Source organism: Tenrec ecaudatus, chromosome X (genome assembly GCF_050624435.1).
Source record: "Tenrec ecaudatus isolate mTenEca1 chromosome X, mTenEca1.hap1, whole genome shotgun sequence".
In the NCBI taxonomy this organism is placed as follows: Eukaryota; Metazoa; Chordata; class Mammalia; order Afrosoricida; family Tenrecidae; genus Tenrec; species Tenrec ecaudatus.
This window is the reverse complement of record NC_134548.1, coordinates 124,093,078-124,114,452: the sequence shown is the minus strand read 5'-3', so window position 1 is coordinate 124,114,452 and position 21,375 is coordinate 124,093,078. Positions and strand designations below refer to the sequence as shown.

The 21,375-nt window shown below is 36.9% G+C and overlaps 1 protein-coding gene across 1 annotated transcript in view; it reads left to right on the top strand.

The window, feature by feature from the left end:
• NRK (Nik related kinase) overlaps positions 1-21,375 on the top strand; it is a 130,346-nt gene that overhangs the window by 51,944 nt on the left and 57,027 nt on the right. The window contains exons 3-7 of the mRNA XM_075539227.1: positions 10,874-10,930; positions 12,282-12,353; positions 14,639-14,764; positions 18,271-18,381; positions 20,374-20,464. Coding sequence (XP_075395342.1) covers positions 10,874-10,930; positions 12,282-12,353; positions 14,639-14,764; positions 18,271-18,381; positions 20,374-20,464 — 457 coding nt within the window. The remainder of the gene's footprint in view (positions 1-10,873; positions 10,931-12,281; positions 12,354-14,638; positions 14,765-18,270; positions 18,382-20,373; positions 20,465-21,375) is intronic.

Sequence of the window (21,375 nt, the reverse complement as noted above, 5' to 3'; positions counted from 1 at the left end):
TCTAATGATTTTATTCTTTAAGGCACTAACATCCACTCACTGTACCTTCAAACACATGTACAGGTGTTATACTTGTCTCTCTGCAGACAGACCTTAGAAAGTTGAGAATCACATTTTGATTGGATGGATTTTGAGGCAAAGTTACTTCTTTCAGTTGAGCCACTCGCTTCACCTATCACCCATCTGTCATGCTGTTTGTTTAATTTTTTTTTCCCAGCCAGTTTTTCTGCTTGGTAGAATTAGAAACACTGCAGCTTACATCTGTCTGAGCAGATGGAATATATTTTGCATGAGTTTTAACTGCATTGAACATGCATTGCATAAAGAAAACAATCAGTGTTCAATGTGTGCTGAAAATTGTTTGCTTATATCAAGTTTCATTAGTAACCTTTGACGATGTTCTCATCCACTGCCCTGTGATCCAGTCTAGACAACCCTTAAAAGAAGAAGCAAAAACAAACAAACAAAAAATCCCCAGGAAACGATACAAACTGTGACAATTGGAGACATACGAATTAAGCCACAAGAAACCTCAAAACAAAAGGGAATTTCAGTGTCTGAGTCCCTTTTTATTATTGTAGTGTATGATCTTTAAGAGGAACACAAAGAATTTCGTTGTGCAGAAGCTTCACACTTGGGGACTAAATAGTTACCCCTCTATCAAGATTCCATTACACGTTGATAAAGCTGCTTGAAAGTGTTGTCAGAGGGTTGGATATAGCGAGAGACCTAATCTCACAGCATCCCTATATAGTTTCCTAAGCATGTGTACAGTTACATCCTGTAACTTTAAACTTGAATTTGTGGCTAGCAGTGAAGGTTTTAAGATGTCACCCTTTTGTAACAGTGAACTTCAATGACTGTACACTCCCCGCCCCCGCCGCTCTGGCTGTGCCACAGAGCAGGGTACTGGGATCTTCCCCTAGTTGCTTACTTGTAGATAATCATTTATTTCCTGAAAAAAATGCTGTGCGTATCCTGCAGCCAAGAACATTGAACTTTATTGTTCATTTTGTGCAACTCTCCATTTGAGTGCACCAGCGCAGTTGAGAGTAATTCCATTTGCAAATGATGTTACTACATATTGTGACCTATTTTTACCGGCAGGAGAAATAGCAAGGGCAATAAAAACTCAGTTGAAGCTGCTGTCTAAGCACACATAACGGCTTTAAATTACAGAGTAGTTTCTAAGCTACAAAGCCACTGAAACCATGAAGGCCCTCTTTCGATTCCTTTCACAGTTCTAATAAGCATGACCATGAGTATCCCAGATTTCTGGGAGAGGAAAGGCATTATTCTGTTGGATTATGCTGGTGCATCTGTAGCTTTTGGGGGTGCACTCTTTCTGTTTCAGTAGAGGACCTCTAGTCCCATCCAGCCAAGGCTTAGGTAATTAGCTTACCGGGGGGGGGGGGGAAGAACTATGTAAGGAATGGATGCTCTCACCAATTCATATCCCCATAGCTAATATAGCCATACAGGAGAATAACCGAACTAAATGATGTGCAAATGAGGGTTGATAATAGTTTCCAGTGGTTAGGGACCTGGGTTAGGTAATATCACCCAAAACATAAAACTTGTGTCAGTTTGACAAGAGCTGGCTACCTCTATTTTGTTTATTGAGTTCATGCCCTCTGGCCTTGATTAGTTTATATATTTTCCCTTGGGGCACTACAGCGGAAGGATTTGTAAGGAACTTAGAGTAGCTTCACAATGGAAGCACAAATATGATTATAAGGCTGAGGAAACCAAAGTAACCTATGGACAAATAATGGTGTTTGAGTTTCTAAGAACCCTGTTATGGTGCATCCTTTCACAGCTTTTGCTAGGATACTGATCCACACTAGATGTTGAGAACCCGCTACCTTATTGGTTATATAGCTTACAAAAAATATCGTCCCTACACCCAGCATTACCCACCTCTGCCTGTGCATCTCTTCTCTGATTTAGAGCTCTGTGTTGGGCTTGCCTTGGTTCAGTTCAGCACATATTTGTTGTCACCAAGTACACTGTAATGTCCCAGATACTGTGCTAAGATCCAGAAGACATATAGGCCTATAGCTGTGTATGTTTGTATATATATGTATGTATGGAGGGTACCCCCCAAAACTTGAATTTCCTTTCAAAGTTATGTTTTTTTCGTTTTTTACAAAACAACCTTATCACCCTAAAATACTCTCTGTTACACTTAATACATTTGTTAAATCTGTAACTCCATTCTTGGACACATTTGGCTGGCTGGCAGCACCTCCCTCATTTTTTTCCGTCCACTTCTATGCCATCAAATCGCTGTCCCTTCATGCCCCTCTTCATTCTTGGAAACAAAAAGAAGTCACATGGAGCGAAGTCAGGTGAGTCTGATGTATAGGGCAAGAGAGGCATGATGTTTCATTTTGTTTTTGTTTTTGTTTTTTTGCCCAAAACTGGCACACTGAGATGGTTGCATGAGCAGATGCATTGTCGTGATGGCAAAATCTGTCCCCAGTCTGCCACAAATCAGGCCTCCCTCTCTCCCTCGCACACTGTTACACAATCTTTACAGAATCTCTAAATAGAAATCTTGATTAACAGACTTACCTAGTGGGATGAACTCCAAATGCACTATCCTCCTCATATCAAAAAACCAAATGAGCATCATTTGTTTTTGTTTTTTTCGGTACCTCCTGTGTATGTATATGTGTGTATGTAAATGTATATGTGTTTGTATATGCATTTTTATATAATCTAGAGAGAGTGGGAGAGAAAGAGAATATACCCTTTTACCCTAATAGAGCTCTCAGTCTAGGATAGATTAAGCAGGTATAAGAAATTCATGAGGCCTCAGGAATATAAAAAATGTTGCTGAAACAACTTAGTGTAAATTTACCCCCATGATGTATTTGAAGATAGAATAATTTCTTATCAGTGGCCTCTAAAAGTGAAGACCATCAACTACAACACAATACTAACAGCGACTATTTGTTACTCTTCCGGAAGAAAGAGTACAACAAAGGAAACTCACTGTTGTCAAGTAGCTGATGACCCATAGTGACTCTATAGGACAGGATAGAACTGTGCCTGTGGTTCTCACAGACTGTAACTCTTCATAGGAGTAGAAAGCCTCATCTTTCTCCTGTGGAGCGACTGCTAGTTTCAAACTGCTGACCTTGTGGTTGGTTGCCCAACTTGTAACCACTCTGCTACCAGGGCACAGAGTACCTTCTGTTTGTCCTCTCTGTGACTTTACAGGCTTCCCCTAAATGTTGTAGATGCTTGACTATAAAAGTCTTCAATCCCAATGTGTCAAGGTTAAGATAGGTTTTCTTCAAACCAGGCTCCATCTGCTCAAAGCCAGAAATAATCTGCTCCTGCTTATTCTGAATTCTATCCAAAAGGAGAAATTGACACCCAAGGAGAATTTCCTAACTTTGATATATTTGACAGTATCAAAACCGTTGCGATGATGGGGTACTCATACAAATATATTGATATTTTTCCTTTAATAAAATGCAATAAGCATATTCTTTGTGAACTTTTGAGGAGTTATAGACTGAAAGGTATACCAACCTTGTTAACTATCAGCACTGGTCAAACATCTGCACATCTATGAATTCCTTAAAACTTCTTAAAAAATGTAAAGTTGAAGTCTGTCCTACACTCCTTACCCCTTTGTCCCTTTAGGCTTACTGAGATTGTTTATAGTGATGACTGCTAAGAGGAGCAAGCACTGTGTAAAGACATCTAACTCAGGACCCAAACACCATCACTTCCCAGATCCTCTTGGAGGAAGATCAAGGGACTTGCTGTCCTTTGAATGTTTTCTCCAGTCCCATATCTGTGTTTTCCTTCCGGAACATGATGCTAACAAAGACTGTTCTCTTAGCCACTTTGTCTCATCACTCTGCTGCACAGCATGAAGTACTCCGGATGCTTTTTAAAGGCTGCATCCTTAGTCACCTTGAAGGATAACCAGGTTTGTTTGCTAGGAGAAACATACAAAAATATACTTGGCATACAAACTAATGACAAGGACAAAATTGTGTAAATGAAAAACAAGGTTATAGAATGGACATGAATGCAGTGAGTTTCTTGTGGCCTTCTGCCACCACAAAACCAATTGAAAAGAAAGAAAGAAAGACTGCCCTGGGGATTATGTGGTTTTGATTTGCCCACAGCAGGCAAAGCAAATAACTGGAAGGATTATGTAGGCACCACAGAAGAATCAGCAGTCTTTCCACAACAGTTTCTTTAACTGCATGATAAAATTTTTTTAACCTAATCAAAATTACAAGCCCATCAAGTACTGTCCTGTGTTCTTTCTAGGGAAGAGTGTGGTAATTAACTGCTGCAGAATGATAGATTTTTCCAACACAGCTGTCGCAAATGCTATTTTAAATCATTTGTTATGGTTTAAAATGTGTAATCCCCCAAGAAATTGATCATTACTGCAATGCAATGCCATTTTTCCAATGCTTTAACAATCCTGAGCTTTGCATCAGACCATTAACTGACAAAAGCCAGTCATAAAGTGCTAAATTACTAATGGTTCATTTCTCAATGATCACTTGTGTCCCCACTACCCCCCCCCCATTTTCATGGAGTTTTCTGGCATGACAAAAACTGGTGCATATTCTCATTATTTCTTTTCCAGCACTTCCCACTCAGGCACAGAAGCTAGTCAACCCCCTTCTTCCTTTTCTTCACATTTAGCATTACTTCAGAATGCTTTGCTCATGGAATGCCACCCACTAGGCCCGCACCCTGTCCTTCTGAAACTGCCCAAACGCTTTCCCATCGTTATGGTCCTATGGTCCAGGTGACGTTCCATCTATTCCAAGATGCCTTCCCGGTTATGCTACTTCATTAATCATTTGAGTTGTCTACATGAAAACAGTGTCATGTATCAGCTACCCTACTAGGCATTAGAGATCTCAAGACAAAAAAAATATTTCCAGATTTCAAGAACTGTTGCTGTTTACCTGATTCTACTGGTGAAGTGAATAAATCCTTAATAATGTCCTTCATAACAAAGTTTTATGGACTTAGTGTATTTTTCCACGATCACTTTCTACGGATAATGTCCTTAATTTGTCAGTGTACTTTGGTCATTGCCAATGGTTCTGTACTTACAAAAGATTTGAGAAGTTTGGGCCTCCCCTAGGTTAATGGCCTTTTCCCTGCTTCACCACTACCTCTATTCCACATTCATCTCAGCCTGTCTTCTAGATTTATTAACAGAAAGTACAGTAAACAACTGGAAGAGCTGTCTATTCTCCATCTGCACAGGCTCATATACAGGTAACGGACGCACAAAAGCAAAAGTGGAAAACTTGAGGAGCTATATGGCAATGGAAGTCATTGGTAAGCATTGTAGTAGACCAATCAGGCAATTCAAGATCATCAAAACTAAATCTCAGCTGACCAGATCACTGTAACTCATAACTTCCCTCTGCAGTCATTGCGCAAGTGATCGTTTTAATCTGGCTCCGCAGAGTCCAAGTTGACCTTGCTTTATTACTTTAGAAATATTCCCTAAAATTCCGTAAGCAGAATGGTGGTCTTTTGACTCTCCACAAAATGAATTTGGGGAATTTGATGTGGAAATGATTATTACAATTCTAAATGTTTATATATTAGTATAACTTCAGTTACATCTGTACACTAGATACTTATTTTGTGACCTTCCCCTGTCTTTTCACACCATACCAGCCAGACACACACACACAGACAGAGAGGGTGAGAGTGTGTGAGATCGCCAGAGGTTGAGCACACACATTAGGTAAGCACTTGCCTGCTAACCAAAGTGCCTGTGACTCAAACTCACCAGTCACTCTGTGTTAATCCAGAGAAAAGACCTTGCCATTACAGCCTATGAAACCCTATGAGGCAGTTCTTCATTATACAGGGTCATTATGAGTCAGAAGGGTATCTATATGTATCTATAATCATCTGTGTCTACCTCTCTACATCTTTCTACTACCTACTACCTTTCTATAAAATTATTGTCCTGCATTGACTTTTGTTTAAGGAAGTGTGCTTTTTCACATTTTTGTATGCTGCTAATATCCTAAAATCGACTATGCCATATTTTCTGCCACAGATTAAAAGTGCTAATATTCAATTTGAAGCTATTGATGAGCGATAGCACAGCAATGAACTCTATTTTTCCTGGGGAATGCGGACCACTGCCGCTTATTTCTTTATCTGATTATTAGCACAAATTCTCGCCAAGTTAAAATAACTACAGTATTGGATAATCCAAGTTCTTTTCTGAATATTTCAAAAATACTGTATCTTGGCCCTAATTACTACATTTTTGAAGTGTGTCTCTAGGAAACAGAGTTGTGAGACCATAAATTCATTAGGGAAGCTCTTCAGACCTTACTTAAAACTTTCACATTATAGGCTATGTTCACTCCTTTGAGCCTTTTAAGAAACAAGTGTTGGGAACCCAAGCTTTTATGTTAATGATTAGTTTTTGTATTGGTTTGTCCTCTCATGGTTTCAGGTGTATACGCTTGAAAACTAAAATCTTGGCATAAAAGTGGAATGGGGCACAAATTGTTGCCCCACCTCTCCCTCTCCACCCCCCTGTTTTATCACCCTTCACAATGTTGAGAATCCATTCTCACCTTTCCCCACCTCTAACTCTCAGACGCTTCTCTCTTAAAAGCATGTCACTTGCACTGAAGATCAAGCACCAGCCCTTTTCTTCTTCCAACTTCTCCTTCTAGCAAAACTCACCTTTTTCATGGTCATGGTTGCCGTCCACCTACTCTGATCATCTAGTTTATGTTAAAGTGTTCATGACCTGTGTTTCTCCCATCTAATATTTGAATATTCAGAGCTTTCATTGCCTTAATTAAATGGAAAATGTAATAGATTATTTTTATGCTTTGCATTGGGTTATGGAGTAGAAGGATTTGTTTTGAGTGGTTGACCTTCTGTTGCCCCTAACGTCATATTATAGGACATGCATCTATGAAGAACAAGACTTGGATGTGTTGAATAAATGTTGTGACAAGAGAACAAGTGGACTGAGATGAACATGGTAGACTTCTTTTACTTCAATAGGCCAGAGGCTCAAGCTAAGAATGGCACTATATTTTGCCTTCTGCTCCTCAAAGACAAGAACGCATATGAACTTGTACAAAGGCTAAATCAGCAATTTTTTTCTAATGAAAGGACAGATAAGCCAGCAATTTTTCTTCTTGTTCTATGACGATAGAAACTTTAAAAGACATCCCTTGCACTCAAGCACTACTTAACGGTGCATGGTTATTTCAGAGCAGTTAACAGTTCCTTTAGTATTATTGATGATAGGAAAAAATAGGCGAAAATACCTCATTTATAATTTAAGACTCCGTGATTTCCCAACTTAATGTTCCCTAGGACGAATAGCATTTGTGGTATTACTTATTATCCAGGCTAAATCAAAATGCTAACTTTCTTAGCATTCATTACAAGGAACATGTAGTAAATGAATTTGTCATAAAATATACATTGTAACTGAAAGGAGACACGCCCTTAAAACTGGATTCATAGATCTCTATTCATCATGTCCTTTAGGGAGGCATTCTGTTTATGTCAGCTTGGCTTTCAGCTAAGATCACAAGACAGTTTCCATATAGTCAGTGAACTACAAGGTGGCACCCCTGAACACTAATCGTATCTGATGATGATTTTTAGGTTCTCCAGATGTTCATTCATAGTCATATCCCTCTCAAAGGGTAACATCAGTCTCAATAAGTAATTTTGTACTTCACCTCTATGATACTCTTAATCAAGATCCATAACTTCAGTCTAATCATGAGAAAACATCAGACAAATTCAGATTAGGAGATATGCTACAAAACTTTGCTAAATTCTCTTCACAAGTGACAGGGTCGTGAAAAGCAAGAAAGTGTGAAGAACTGTAACAGATTGAAAGAGCCTAGGGAAACATGGAAATTAAACTGAATATAGGAAACTGGAAACTGGACAGTCGTGGAAAACTAATGATATCTGAATAAAGCTTTTGATCTACTTACAGTATTGTACTGTTTTGATCATTTTACTATGGTCATTAATGAAATTAGCAGAGGAAGCTAGGTGGAGGATATATAGAAACAGTCTCTAAGTTAAAAATTATTTCAAGCTGAAAATTTCAAAAAGTCAAGATACAAGGGAGAACTCTATTAAATGCTAACTAATAGGTAGCTATTTTCCATCTCTAAGGAAGGCTGTATAATGGTTTAGCATATCAAATAGGTTCCTGATGCCCAAACCTTGTGTTTTAGTCATCTATTGGCAAAGTAAACTTATTTTCCACAATCCATATTAGGATACATGTACATTTTTCCCAGTGAATCGATCAGTGATAATTAGTGAAATAATAGAATGTCATTAAAAGGGGCCACCAATGGCCACAGAACAAAGAAAATTAACATTAGTGGCTCCTTTTAATGTCATTCTTTTTTCTCACTAATGTGTCGCATAGTATGATGGATGTGTATTACAGACAATAAAATTACAGCAGTTTACTAACCACTTCCCATTAGTCAGATTATACAATGTATAGTTAATATCTTTGATAACATGCCAAATACTTACTATTCCACAGAACAGTATTTTGACCTCTGAGGATAAAGGAAGAAAACACTGTAACTCTTTTATTTAAGGACTGTGTGACAACATGTTTTTAACATGTTACATTTGTGCCTACATTTCTGAGAATATTTTCATTAAGAAGTGTTTATATCATTAATTTGGAAAATAATTCCTAAGAAATGACTAAATAAGTAAAAATTAATATATAATTTCCCCAGAGTTATATAAACTTGAGAGGCATGCAACATATTAAAATATTTTTTTGTAAACTCTGCTTAACTACAGGTGTCATCGTAATCCTACAAAAAGAACAACCTCTAACTCTTTCCTGGACTTTCCAGTAAACATAGCCTCACCCAATCCAAACAGGCTTCCCAAAAATAAGAGTAATGACAAGATAACACAGGATCATGCACTCTTGAAAAATGCAAATCCAACCTCAAGCTAATCCGATTGCAAAGGAGTGAATTGTCTCTGAGGAAAGAGAAGATTATTCCTAGATCATGCTGTTATTGTTTTGCAGATTGAGTATTACAAACTTTGCCTCATTTACATGCAATATGTAGCTCTGATCTTGCCTTTAGTATTTTTTTACAAGATGTCATTTTAAGAAAACTGATCTTGTGTTTCTATTCCCTTCACCCCCTGCAAAATATTTTTATTTTAATTTCTTTTAGAAATTCTAGATTTGGGGTTGTTGGCAAGTCCCACCCTAAGTTTCTTACCTGCTTCTCGACACTTACTTGTATCTTTATGAAAAGTTAATGAACTTTATGTCAATTTCAATACATTCACTTGCTTATTTTTCATCCTTCTTTTCTAGCCTGGACCTAGCTCTCCCAGCAACCTACTGCCACTTCTTATCTGTGCTAAGACCGTCTAGCCAGGATGACTATTTAATGCTTTATTCTTTGGCAAGAACTAGTGTTAAGTCAAGGTGCCAGCATGTCTAGAGTTACTATTTTTCCTGGAAAGTCTTCTGAACATTTCTGACACATAGCCCCATTTATAAACAGTGACCTCTGAAAGCATTGCTTGGAGAATGTTGCTTACTAGGAATGAAGTTAGTTACCTGGAATCGATGGGTTCAAATCCTATCGATTTTATCAGGGGGAAACCTGGAGACGGAACATTGGTGATGATGTGGGAGTATTTTTTTTAGTCAAATGGGATCAACTTGATGAGAAAACAGTAGACATCATCTTCTGAAAAGCAAAATATTTGCATATACTTCCAAGCAAATGGTTTACAAAGGAGATGTAATAACAAGCTAGCAATATATTTAAGTGTCTCATACCCAACATTCAGTAATCTGGCTTTTGCAGATTTGTTTACTTGTGAGAAAATCTCTAAAGGATACCGATTCCTTCTTTTCAGGAATACTGATAATTTTACCAATACCAATTGACAATACTATCCAGGTGCACTCTCCCCCATGCAATCCTTTAAAGTAAACTGCTACCGTCTTTCACATGTGGGCTCTTATTAGCGACAGGCCTTTGGTTGGAATGTCCCAGATACAAATCTTCTGCCAGGGAACAGTCAGAGAAGGCATTCCGTTTGAAATTGAAGCCTTACTTCAGCTGACAATTTTTTTTTTTCCTTGTGACTCCAGCTTGATTTATTTTAAAGGCACTAGCTACAAAATTAGAGCTGACTCCAAACCTGTAGGTTCATTCTTTAAGTTATAAATCTGCAACTTGTATTTGCATTTAGAATAAGGCTAAATTCTTATTACTCAGAGGAAAGAATCTTCCAGAATGTCTTCCCGTCCATTAATTGCTTTGATTTCTATGTCTGAGAACATATTGATTTAGAGACCATTGAATGAATAATGCATCACTCATTATGATCATTATAGAGAATGTTGGTGTGAGTGTCAAGAAGGGTGCAGTGGACAGATCTTCATGGTACTCTATGACCAAATGAAATAATTGTTCAGTAAGATATCTTCTTTACGCCCCCCTTAGAAAGCTGAATTTTTCACTTTGATGCCATGTAAATTGAGATTAAAGATAATAAGAAAGCAGGATATTCAAATGGCCAATGATATCCATGTAATGCAAACAACTCACTTCATAAACTTGCTTGCTTTCCCAAGAGAAATAGTGGGAGCATTTTTTAAATGTTCATAATTTTCTTTTTTTCTCTACATAATACCTTATCTTGAATCACTAGGTAGTATTTATTTCATAGTGTCCTACAGTGTCTGACCTTAATTAATTAATTTTTAAAACTGTGTTTGCTGCTTGATTGCTAGATAATCTAGCAAACATTTGATGCTTAGCATTATCCTTTGTTTCAGGGCCTTCATGAAAAGACTGGCTCATTTACAGCCGTTAAAGTAATGAATGCTCGTAAGGTAATATATTCCGTTTGTATTCTTTTCCCTGAATGGATACTGCCCCTGGGATCATCAGTTCAGGAAATAGTTTATAAATAATCTCTATTTTTAATGTAAGTAATACACATCTGAATTATTATATTTATCATTCAATGTTATTTATATTAATTAGTTGATTTATTATTTATGATAGTCTACATAAAAAGATTCTCCTCAAAATCAAAGCTGTACATATTTTGATATCCTATAATAATAAGGAAAATATCTGTATTCCCATATACTTCTAAATTATTGCCTGTTTTCAGAGGGGAGCAAATAGGAGATTTACACTAATGCTGATGTGTTCCGTACTGTTTTCCCCCCTCACCAACCATTTATTCTGAGAATAGAGGCCATTAGATTCACAATGACAGGTAGTAGGGAAAAGCTTGTCAGAAACACACATTTTTCATGTATTTTCTGACAGATGACCAAGAAAGACAGTTTAATTGGCACTGTCCCTGCTAACATTCATAAAGTTGTGTCATGGTTCATAACATACTGTCATAGAATTTGCTAAGCAATGATTTCAGTTTTCTTTCTCTAGCATAAATACCTCACTTTCTCAAGATAATGTTTGCATGAATATAGCAAAGGTCAATTTTTTTTCACTTGATTATTCTCTAAAGAAAATTTCTCAAGTGTTGTATTTAAAAACTAAACAGACTCACTCAGTTATTTTCAGTGTCACAACGTCTTCACAATTGTGTAGGGAGTGGAAAGTTCAAACTATTTAAAGAGTTATATTTGTTATTTATATATATATATATATATATATATATATATATATATATATATATATATATATATATATATATATATATATATATATATAACCAGTAAATGTCAAATGTTACCAACCCCTGTGAGTTTCAACATATTTTGATTTTTTGCAGATTCATTTTGCCTTACAACTGACTTCTACATAACCAACTTTATATTTTTTGTGTGTCAGAGTGTGAAATAGTCACACTTGTTTTTATTATTTTGGCTTGAGAAAACTTGACCCACATTCTAAATACTGAATGCTTGAAATATTTAAAAATTATGTTCAACCTACAGATAGTTCCGTCAGGGAAAATAGAGCTTTACTAATACCAGATTGCAAGGCCCCCACTAACATTAAAATTAATTTTTTTACTGTTAATTTGTTTCTATGTTTTGGTGTGTAACATGAATTTGATTTTTATTAGAATTATTTATTAAAATTGAGAAAGAAATAATAGTACCATGCCTTGACTGAATGCTCTACAAGAACAAAATACTTAAGCGGAAATCATTTTTTGAGTGTACCATTGAGTCTAATAACATGCTGTTGTTGGTTTTGCAGACTCCTTTCCCTGAAATAGGAAAGCGAGTGAGAGTGAATAAATACCAAAAATCTGTTGGGTGGCGATACAGTGTGAGTACCATCCTTCTTAGCTGCTAAGCATTCCCTTTACTGTTCCGCTTTAAAAACCATCCCCTTGTGTTGTGTGTTCTGCTCTTAGCTCTACATGGCCACTACTAAACCATTTTCACCAGGAAATGGTAACATATTTATAGATTGTAATATACTTGAACACATGCATCTGACATAGAGCAGGACCTAGAAAAAATGCATTCATAAACAGAGAAGTGTTGCCTGGCGGTGAGCCATATACCTGGGTAGCAACCGGAGGAGGTGATGGGACCAAGAGCAAATTTGGTCTTAACTTAGACATGGTAAGGTTCTTTCCAAACTTCTCACATGATGCTCTGAACACAAATTGTCCTTCCTCCCCCATCCCCTCCTCAACCATTATGATTATGAGTAGTATAGTAATTACATATGAACTAAATGAGGATGGTCCTTTTTCATTGTATAAACAATTGTAAGAAAATCAGAAGTCTACTCAGCTTCAAAATCTGCATATAGCTGGCAATGAAGGACTATGAAAATATTTTGAACAAATGATGGATTTGATTACATGATGTTTTTAAAACGTGCCCTAATAGCTCTCTGATTCTAGGTGCAGATCAGGCAAATAGAATTGTCCATTTTTAATAGATATTGATCCATCAATACATTCCACAAGCTAGAAGGCAGAATTTCTACTATTCATAATTCACTGATACCTAATTCCTTCTACGCTCCCACAGTCAACAATCAGAGATTCAAGTGTTTTAAACTTTTTATGTCCTATCAGATAAGCTTGCTATCAGGCACATTGAAAAATAACCCTTTCCCATTCAATATTCCACTCAGAAAAATTTTCCAGTTGTATTGTTAAACAGCTTCAAGATTCATCTATTAAGTATAGTAGCTTTCTATTTTATTTATGATGTGCCTTGGGAGACAAAACATATCCAAAGGAAACAACTAGAATTGGTTAATAGCAAGATTTTGTCACTCAAGAAGCTGAGAGAGATAAGATAAGAAAACTAAAATTATTTGGCCAATTCTGGTCTTATCAAACATGAGTGGTACTGGAAACCCCTCTCACCATAAAGAAGGTTGATTCCTGAGTTGGGTGCAAGTACAAAGGAAGTTCTGATGTCCTTGAGCTGCCCCTTCTTGACAAAAAGCAGCATATCCAGGGCTCTCTGAGTGCAGTTGGCCATGAGCCAGAAAACGCGATTGCATTGTATGTGAGGGTTTAAATTGCTCACATGGCCTGGTGGCGGTGTCTCTTTATGTGTTTCTCACAAACTTTTTTGTACTTGGGAAAGGCACACATACTAATTCTTTCTAAATATATCTGACCTCGGTTTATTTGTTTGGGGGAGTTTGCATTTTATTGTGAAAAATGAACTCCTAGGAATGTTTCTAGTCAAGGGCTTTAAATGATCTAATTCATTGGTTCTCAATCTTTGTAATGCCATGATTCTTTAATACAGTGCCTCATGTGGTGGTAGTGAGCCCCCCAACCATAAAATTATTTTTATTGTGATTACACAACTAATTTTGCTACTATTGTGAATCGGGCGATCACTGTGAAAGGGTTGTTTGACCCATAGGTTGAGAACCGTTGATCTAATTACATATTTTGGTCATGAAAACAACTACAAATTGATTGCAAACAGTAAAAGAAAACAAAATATAGTTTAATTACACAAAGATGAAGCAGCTACAAATACATTTAAACTCCTGTTCTAAACCACTGTGAGCATCTTTAAGGGCTTTTTTGGGAATATGGTTGTGAGTGCATAAATTTTCTTGATGCAAGAATATGGAAGGAATTAAATATGAGTTTAATTCCAAAATCTTCCAATATATAGCTCAGAAAATATTTGGAAAAGTCATATTCTTACCTCTTTAGGCCTTATTTTTCCCCCAGATTTTCTTAAGAAACTTCATTTGCTGATGATTGCACTTAAGATTTTTTAATGAATTCCCTGTAGTTGTAATGGTTGTCACTGGATTCTCCTTCTCTGGTCTTTATAACTTAAGGAGTCATAATCATTGACTGAGACCTCTCATGGCACGGTGGTATATTGCTATTCTGCTACTGAAAGGTGGTCTCTGCCAAACCATCAGCTGCTCCATGGGAGAAAGACGTGATGGTCTTATTTCCTAAATATTATAGCCTCGGATACTTTTTGAGGCAGTTCTATTCTGCCCTATAGGGAGGTTATAGGATCCGTATGAGTGGAATCAACTGGAAAGCATAGTTTTAGTCATTGAATTATAGTTGAATGCCTTCACTGTGTATTCTTATTCCACAGGATGAGGAAGAGGATCTGAGAACTGAACTCAACCTTCTGAAAAAGTACTCGTTCCACAAAAACATCGTGTCCTTCTATGGAGCCTTTTTTAAACTAAGCCCTCGTGGCCAGAGACACCAACTTTGGGTATGTATTTAAATGCCCTGCTGTTGTTCCACCAGGTTGTAAGCTTCCAAGAGCCTTGTAGAGGGCTTGGAAAGCGTGGGGAAGGATTCAAATGAACATTGGAAAACTCTAACATACTGCTCTAAAAATATAACTGCATTACTTTTAACTTTACCTAACTATTATATTAGCTGATAAATTATAGCTATGGATAAAGCGACTACTAGATGCCTTGGCAAATAATGACTGAACTAGGATTGATCTATTCGACACATGGCCTGAGCATGTAAGTGCATTGCAAAGTACATGTATGACTGTATAAGCAAAACTAGAATCTCTTTTCCAAATGGTTGTTTAACTTTATCCTTGGAGTATAACAGATTCTAGACCAATATGATGCAAATTACAGAAAAAACGTGGCTAACTGCAATCCATATTACCCAAATCACCAAATCAAAATAACCAAACCCACTGCCATATGGTGACCCTATATAGGACAGAGCAGAACTGTCACTGGGAGTTTCCAAGATTGTACCTCTTTATGGGAAGAAGAAACTTCATCTTTCTCCCGGAGAGCAGCTAATGGTTTCTAACTGCTAGCTTTGATGTTAGTAGACCAAAGTGTAACCCACTATGCTACTAGGGTGCAAGGTATCACAAATTGTTGTTGTCTTCCACTATAGAAGAAATAGGGAAATCGCAAGAAAATGAGCTTTAGGAAAAGATGTTTTTCCATGAAAAAAGGGAATATTTAGAATTTAAGCTGATTAATACACACAGAATCTCTATCTTTGTTATGTTCCTATCTCTTCTTAAAGCCCTTAATTGTAATTTCTTTTCAAGATGCTGGTGGAAACTTCTCAGAATCCTAAAGTGTCAAGTAAAAGATCAGTTACATTCTACACTGCATTTTAAGAATGAGAGCAATGGGAATGATCAAAAGATTTTCAACAAAAGACCAAATCAAACCAGTGGATTTTCAAACTATATTATGTATTACAATCTCCTGGAAAGCCTTTTAAAGTACACATTGTAGGGTTCCACACCAAAGAGATTCTATTTCAATTTGTAAAGGAGATCCGAGAATTTGTACTTCAAACACAGTCACAGGTTGCTTCTGCTTTTGGTATTCCATTTTGAGAACCACCAGATTTAAAGATCAACTTATCCCTAATATCTCCCAATCATCTACTTAACTAGAATCCACTGTTCTCTCACAACTACAGGTGAGATTATATTGCTACATAGCTTTAATGACTGATATGTGCTTTTGATATACACCATTTGTCTTATATATTTTCACTTTCAACATATATTTTCCTCTTGACAGAATAGCAAACTGAGATGTGCTGTAGCCTCCTAATTGTATACATGCTCTTAGTACTCAATTCATTCAGGCATTCAACATATATTCATTGAGCATTATCTATTTGGCAGACACTGCTAGATGTTGGGGATATATAGTAAGCTAAATAGATAGACCCACGGCCCATCGGAGATTACAGTCTCTTTTTGCCAACCCATGTTTATCACTCAAATGAAAGTATAATTGATCTGAAGAGAAACAATCTCGTTCTCTATGAGGGAATACAAAGGAACCTGAATTAAGCTGGGAAATGAGAAACTCTGCCTTGAAAAAGTAAAGCTAGAAAATAAATTTGAAAGATGAATTAATCATTTGTGGAATTAAGAATTTCATGAAAACATTCACTCTTACTTATGTAAACCAGAACAACAGATAGAAAGTAAATGACTAAGTAATTACGATTTATCGAGAATATGTGTCAGTCACTACACTTAAAAACCTAGGAAAATGATTGAGAACTCCACAGTTTACTTTCACAGGAGAGTTCTTCTGACCCAGATCACATTACTAAGATCTTTCAGGGTGCATCTTGGTAAATGATTTTAATTCATTTTTCTCAGGATTCAAATGAGCCTCTTGCCTTCCATGACCACAGTTTACATGTTTTGGCCATTCAATATAGTCCACTCCTAATTTACCACATGAAAAGTACCCTTTGGTGATTTATCTGTATTTTGGTTTTTATTTGACCCCCCTTCTTCTCTTATTGTTGGTGAAAATGTGCTCAGGTGAAAGTAATGCAATAATATTAGTTTTGAGGAAATATGAATTATGGGAGTAGTTTTCTGAGAAGGAAATATTCATGATGTGGGGTTTATCCTCTTGTTCCCCTTCATCTGTGACAATAATTAAAGCACATACAGTTGTTCTTTTATTGTAACTCATTTTACAGCTCTTATTCAATTGTTTGAAACATAGTTGTCCATATGTTTCCATCATCGTTTTCTAAAAATTTACTTTCTATTTGAGCCCTTGGGATCAGCTGGGTTTTTTTGTTGTTGTTTCATATATACATGCTGTGTTCTCTTGATAAAGGGCAGTTTTGACATAGGTAGAATGCATAAAACCTGCCCTAGTAAAGAAAGGGTTCCATTAAAATCTAGGTTGATTTTAATAGTTAACATTCGGTCAGTCCTCCACTTAGCTCATATTATTTGGAAGACAATTCAGTGCCTAAGGATGAAAAACTAGGTAGACATTCAAAGCATGTGTGGCAAAAATAGATTTTCTGACACAAGAGAATAGCCCCTATAGCAGCGGTTCTCAACCTTTCACAGGGGTCGTCCAAATCATCACAGTAGAAAAATTACAGTTATGAAATAGCATCTAAAGAAATTTTATGGTTGGGTGTCGCGACAGCATGAGGAACTGTATTAAAGGGTCGCGGCAATAAGAAAGTTGAGAACCACTGCCCTATAGGTTTGTAAGGCTGTACTCCTCACAGCAGCAAACCACCACATCATTTACTTCTAGAGGGCTTAAACTGCCAACAGTTTTAGTGAGCCAGAGTGCTCACCCACTTAGCAACCAGACTTCCCTCTGCCCTCAAGTTGATTCCCACTTTACAGGACCCTATCCAGGGTTTTCGAGAATAAACCTTGACGGGCGCAGATAGCCTCAGCTCTTCCCCGAAGAGCAGGGCTGATGCATTTGAACTGCTGACATCAGTCGAATGTTTACCTGACAGCACCAGCAGGACTCGCAATTGGAAGGAGTTGCTGTTTGCCAGTCTCTTGGGGAAAATTAATCTGTAAATTGAAAACAAAAACAATGCACCAAGGCCCTGCGCTTTCATCCCAAAACTATTCTATGAATTCCATGAAACGCAGGCTTGTCCTCTACACAAACTTTCTAAGGCTATGTGCTCATTCTATTTCTTTTTTTCATGAAATCTTCCTTTTCTCCCAACACATACTAATACTACATATCCTTCCAGAGTTAACTTAAATCCTACCTTCTCATTTAATATCCCTGGTGTGGTACCTGACTTCCACAAATCTTTGAGCTTTGTCCAAAACTTTCTGATTCCACTAGCCTTTGGAGTCCTACGGCCTCTTTGGTGCTTTAAATCTCAGAACTTTACCAGCCATATGGGCTCAAAATTCCGATATTTTCAGAGAAGTTCTTTCTAATTATTGATATTTTGTTGGCTTCCCTGCAGATGGTCATGGAGTTATGTGCAGCAGGCTCAGTGACTGATGTAGTGAGGTTGACCAGAAATCATAGTTTAAAAGAAGCTTGGATTGCTTACATCTGCCGAGAAATCCTTCAGGTGAGTTGTCATAAAGTCCCTCTCCCTGAGCTTTTAAAGAAGCTGACAATAATGTTTCTAATTGTTTAGGAATCAGTGAGCTTCCTTTTCCAGTGATGGCAAAGTTTAGCAACAGGCATTGGTGATGGTTATTACACATGATTGCGCTAACTGGTCTCGCTGAAAAACGCTGAATTGGCGAATGTTCTGTAATCTATATTTTTGGTCCTGCTAACATTTGATTACTATGATTAATAATCCTAAACATAACTTCTGGATCAGGCCATAAAGAATGACCAAAAGGCTTCTTAAAAAAGAAAGTAGATTTCAAGATGATGTGTTTGTAAGATGACTGAAAGGTAAGCAACCTGGCCTTTGATAACGCATGACCTTCAGTGATTTTCTCAGGGTCAGATTACTGTGTGCAGTGGATTGTGTTTATTTTGTTTTTATGATTATGTTAGAGTTCTAAATTAATTGCACACCTCTCTTATCAACTGGTTATCCAAAATTTTGCATTTAGGAAGATAGTAAAATAAAAAATAATCTATCCAACTATTTCCTATTCAGTAATGAATACAGAAGTGTGAGGCAAAGTTAACGTTGGCAGTGATACTGAAAGTCATGTGTCAACATGGCTTTATCATTCTCAGTGGCTTCACATATGTGTAATGATTCAATATGGAAGTAATGTAATGATTCAAACATGCTCCAGTTCTGCATAGCACTGATTTTTCATAATGACTTTGTCTTCACAATCTAACCAGAGAAGTGGGTTTGTAGCACTCTCGTTAGAGATCATGAGGAGGCAGGAAAAATCAGTGATTTACAGAAAAATCCCAAACCCTCTGCAGCTCTTTGAAGATAGACAACCTCCAGTGAATATTTCCCCTCCCCCTTAAAGTCTTTACTTCTAACACCAAATTGGTTAAGAGCAAAAATCTACTAGGCTTGTCAAATTCAAGTTTTCTTCTCTGGTTTTCCTTTAGGGTTTAAGTGGGTCACCTAGAGAAGGATATTAACAGAACTTAATAGCTTCAATTCACATTATTAGAATGTCCTTCCACCCATCTTGGCTGGATTCCCTGGTGATAATTATTTCACCATGTTTTAGTTGTGTATTCACTGATACTTTGCATCAGTTACTGAATTTCTCCAACTATCACTATCACTTTCCTCACCTGTAATACTGGAGGTACTAACACCTTCTACAAGGTGAGGATTTAGCAATTTACTCCACATAAAGCATCCGCCACATTGCCTGGGAAATAATGGCGCAATATGTCTTTTTTATGCAATGTGTCTTAACTGTTCTTATTGTTACTGCAATTTTTAATCAAGGAGCCCTGGTAGTTGAATGCTTAAATGCTCGGTTGCTAACAAAAAGGTTGGTAAATGTTGCACATCAGCTAGTTCACAGCAGAGCAGACCTGACAATCTGCATTTGTAAAGATTTCCACCTAGGAACTGCTATGGGGCTGTTCAATTCAGTCCTATAGGATTGCTATGAGTTAGAATCAACAGTGATTCATTCTCAGTATCTGAAGAGATCTCTTGCCAGCCTAATATTGCGCACCAGGTTACTGGTTAGCTTTAGAAACGCTTTAAAATAAATGTCCATATTCTCCCAATTTCCGAGCCTATAAGTCTGACTAGAGAAAGTGTTGGAGCACACAAATGGTTGGTGAGGAGTAGAGCACAATGGCTGAGCTAGGATATTTCAGCTGTCCAGTTCTGTACTCTTATGGTTAGTTGGAAGTATGGAAGCTAAAAGGAAGGTGTTTCTTTTCTTGCAAGGGTGTCCTGATTTATTTTCCTTTCTTTATAGCCAAAAGTAGTATTTCTTGGAAATGGTTGTATACATTCCAGGGGGAAAAAGAATTTCATCTGTAAAATCAAAGCTAGGCTTTTTTCAAGAAATAAAATTTGCTCCAAAAGTACTAAGAACAGAATGGAGAAAGAGAAAAAACATATGCTGATGTGACTTTTTAAAATGTCTTTGCATTTATACAGGGCTTAGCTCACCTTCATGCACACAGAGTAATCCACCGGGACATCAAAGGTCAGAATGTGCTACTCACTCATAATGCTGAAGTCAAGCTGGGTAAGTTTATTCTTGGAATACGTCATATGGGGCCCCAAATGTCTTAATGAGGAAAACTTTAAGATTCCTGTGTTTTCTATTATGCCAGTTCCAGTACCCTTGACTTACTGATTGAGTCTGCTTGTAATGCCAGTTAACATTTGAAACCTTTTTTTAGAAGCAGAAGTGGGATAAATACTGAAAGAAAAGGATTTGCTTCTTTTTTAAATCACTTTATTGGGGGCTCATACAACTCTTATCACAATCCACACATACATCAGTTGTGTAGAGCATACTTATACATTCGGTGACCTCATCATTCTTAAAACTCGCTTTCCGCTTGGGTTTCTGAAATCAGCTCCTCATTTTGAATCTGCTTCTTTGAAATAATAAAATCCAATAGCTAACAACAGCTTAATTGTAACAGTGATTTTTCCCAACCATTGCTTTGCCCTCTAATAGACATAGCATTTATATTTATTTCAGCTGTTAAATTAAGCATTTTATGTGTGCAAGTTTCTGTACATGGATGGGATTAAAAATGCTTTTAAAATCTGCTTCTATAGCAGAGCTAGCTCTTCCCCCGAGATACCAAAGACCTGGTGAATGGTGTAAGAGTTCCTCTAGTGGCTGTCTATATCTAAATACTACAGCTATGGAAGCTCTATGCGCAAGTTACACTGTGCCCTGCAGGGTATTAAATAGATTACATTGATCAAAATGATGTTCTAACAGTATCTAAATCAAATTCAGACCAAAAAGTTTCTCAGTTTGTATTCCAGATTCAAAGAAGTACAATATATTCATAAAGAACTACAATTAAACTGTCCTCACAACAGCACGAGAATGGACATATTTTATCCTGTTACATTTAAAATTAATATTTGATTGGTTTTAAAATACTAAGTGAATTATGGAAATATAATTGTAAT